This window comes from Microtus ochrogaster, chromosome 7 (assembly GCF_000317375.1).
Source record: "Microtus ochrogaster isolate Prairie Vole_2 chromosome 7, MicOch1.0, whole genome shotgun sequence".
NCBI lineage: Eukaryota > Metazoa > Chordata > Mammalia > Rodentia > Cricetidae > Microtus > Microtus ochrogaster.
Genome location: NC_022014.1, coordinates 40343866 through 40347191, shown reverse-complemented (window position 1 = coordinate 40347191; position 3326 = coordinate 40343866). Strand labels below are relative to the sequence as shown.

Sequence of the window (3326 nt, the reverse complement as noted above, 5' to 3'; positions counted from 1 at the left end):
TGTGAAAATGTTGGTATTATTGTCCACTCCTCGATGGTTGGGTTAGATGTAGGAAGAGAACCAGTTTGGGAGGTAGACAGGCTCCTTGGTGTGCATGGGCTTAAACTGAGGCACCAGCCAACACAGCACTGGCTATCGTTGTGTGGACTGGAGAGCAAACCTTCCCACAGCCCATTACACAGGTTGAATGGGAGTATCTCTGTGTGATCATGTAAGGTCATGCCAGCCAGCCAGGGCATTTAGAGTCCAGGTTATTGGAGTAGGCCTAATCTGGGCATTTGTTGAGAAGAGCAAACCGTCCTTGCTTGCCTGTGAATGCCCAGCCGTGGTGTTTAATGGATATTTTGGACAGATGGGTCCCCATCCCAAGCATCTGAAGGCCTGAAGAATATGAGCCTCTGATTGCTGTGGTCCATGCTGGTGTCACTCGTTAGATCAGGGTACAGACTGATGCCACTGTCCTCATTGCCCTGCTGTGTTTGTGTTCTGCCTCCATCTCTCTCTCTTTCTTGGGCATGGTGGATAATACTTTTGATCCCCAAGGACAAAGCTCAGCTCTCCTCTCCCCTAGGCTTCCACATCCCTGTAGAAGTTACAGCCAAGGCTCTACTGATCTCTTTGTCTGGCAAAATGTCTCCTCCTATACCTCCCCACCCTAGCTACTCCTATCATAATGATTCATTCCATACTTCCACACCCTAGCCTCAGGGATTCTGGACAGCCAAGTTATCCCTTTCCTGTAGCCCCAGCACTCTTCAACACTCAACATAGTGGGTTCCTAGGTGGGTTCTCCCTAATCTCCATGCCTGCCACACAGTCCTGGATGTTGAAAAAATGCAATCAAGAGCTGGACAATTGTAGAAAGGCAGATGAATTGTGACTCCTTGTTTATCTCTCCTTGCAATCAGGTAGGCTGGTAAAACCTCCCAAGAGTTTGGCATAAAACCAGGAAGAATGACAAAGAATATGTTGTAGAAGGACATACCCAGTTCCTCTCCAGCAGAGAAGCTTGTGGATCCTAAGGTCTGGTTCTGGGTAGGAAGAATGGAGTCTGTGAGAGGGAATGCTGGAAATTTTTACTGAGAAAAAGTGGGGGATGGTGTGGGACCAAGATCCAGCATGCTGCGACTTTCAAATGCCTAGAGTCTCTCTGCAACTCAGTGGAGGTCCAGAACCATCATAGCCTCCTCCTCTTCTGTAATTCAGTGGAGGTCCAGGACCATCCAAGCCTTGTCCTCTTCTGCAGCTCATTGGAGGCCCAGGACCCTCATAGCCTCCTCCCGTCCTCACCAGACAGAGGCCAAGAAGAGTTGTTCTCACAGTATCTCTTTGTCTATCTAGAAGATCAGGAAGTATAGTGCACTTGGCTTCATGTCAAGATACTATTTACTATGCTTTAATGACTAGGCAATAGCCCTCTGGACTATAAAAGTCAGAGATAGTGAGGGCAGAGAAAATATTTCTTTCTTCCTCTCTCTGGTGAGATCACTGGCCTTCCTCTCCATTTCAAGGCAGTTTTTTTTTTTCAGAAGAGCAGGCTACTTCTTGGTGAGCATTTCCAGTGTGGGCTGTTATACCTGGTGAGGGAGGCCAGCTGTTAGGGGAAAGATGACTTTGGAGGTGGTGAATTCATGTCCTTAGCTAAGGGGCTGAGGGCTCTTGAGCACCATGGCCTAGAAATTTCTACCACATAGAAAGCCTGCACCTGATCCCCAACGGAGCCGTTCTTGACTCAGCCCTGTTTACTGTGGAGGGAGATCTAGTGCCCTCCGGACCCATGCAAGAAGAATTCTCTTGGGTAAAATCCCTTCCCTGGGAACACCCTTTCTCTTTCTCATGCCTTGATAGAAGATATGCTATCTTTTCCAGTTTTGCATCCTTCCAAATGGCCACATCTAGCATGAAGCCAGTGTTTGCTAATTTTGGCTTCCAGAAAGAATGAGTGAATGAACAAATTAATGACTGACTGAATGAATATATAGATAAACAACACAGTCGGGTGTGTGGGTTGTTGGATTACAGGTCTGAGCCCCATAGCTCTGACCCCACTGTCCTAACTTGCATCTCATTCAGTGTTCATAGGAGTCACCATGGCCTGGTCCTCCAGCCTGAAGAAACTTCTCGCAGTCTTTGTCTTTACCAGCTTAGCTGTCAGCTCTGAGGGTAAGACTAAACACGGCATTCCTTTCTCCTAAAAATGGGAAGGGGGAGGTGAGCAGTCAAGAACCTTGGGGACGTAACCAACCAGATAAGACTCCAGTGGTCTGTCTAGCCTCTTATGACTTCTTGACTCCAGGAAAACATCAACTACAAGGCTTTTTGGGTTAGTTACCCTTAAAATGACGTATATTTCCTTCTTGCAGAGAGTAACCAGTGTATGGTATATACATGTGAAAATGAACAATGTACTGAGGTTGCAAATGATTGTCTAGACTCTAATGGTTGCTTCAATCAAATACAGAGATTTGACACACCATGTAAGCCAACCCTCACACCTTGAGCGTCTCCAGTTTATCCTTGCTTCCTTTCCAGGATGAGACTGGGGGCCTGGGATTCTGGGAGGCGGTGGGAGCATTTGCTTGTTGTAGGACCTGGGTTCTATATGATGAGGGCCATTCGGGTGTGACTTCCTTCTTATTTTCACACTATTAGGAATCTAACTCAGGGAATCACACATTCTAAGTAAGTACTCTACGAGCAGTCACTCCCTTAGTAGCAAATGGCCCCTCTGTTGGTTCGTTCTCTGAAATAGACCATTGCAGATGGAGGGACTCTTAGAGAAGTGCAATACTCAAGGCAGAGGAAATGAAGGGACAGGTTCTTTACCACTAACTCAGGAGGAAAATTTACTTAGTGGTTCAATGTTTTGCAGCTCCGGTTACAAACCAAACGTTTAAGCAAAAAGGGTGTTCTAAAGACCCATGTAGTGAACTGGAATTCTCAGCCACACTGGGGGATCAACGGAGATTTAGCTTTGTGAACCGTTGCTGCACATCTGATAACTGCAACAAAGATGACTTAACACGTGAGTACAGCTCCGGCCGGGGCCCCACCTGCTCAGGGCCCCTCTGCCTTTCCCTGGGTGCATCTCTCTGCTGATGGGCTGCAGCCGTGACACTTGCCTTCCCTTTTTGCTTGAAGCTTTCCTTTGTAAAGGGTCTGAGTTGGATACAAGACCTCTCTTGGGTTTGTGTGCACAGTTGTATACACAGACTGGGTGACAGCTGGGCAGCAGTAATTGCTCCTGTGTCTATTCTCTAAGTAGGTTCAATGAGTTTCTAGGTTTATTTTATTCCTCATCCTGGATTTTTGTATTGTTGAGATTA

General features: G+C 46.9%; 1 protein-coding gene across 1 annotated transcript in view; it reads left to right on the top strand.

The window, feature by feature from the left end:
* Nucleotides 1–2090: 2090 nt before the first annotated feature.
* LOC106143829 (protein RoBo-1-like) overlaps nucleotides 2091–3326 on the top strand; it is a 4055-nt gene continuing 2819 nt past the window's right edge. Inside the window, exons 1-2 of the mRNA XM_013347062.1 lie at nucleotides 2091–2163; nucleotides 2873–3025. Of these exons, the coding sequence (XP_013202516.1) occupies nucleotides 2091–2163; nucleotides 2873–3025 (226 nt within the window). The remainder of the gene's footprint in view (nucleotides 2164–2872; nucleotides 3026–3326) is intronic.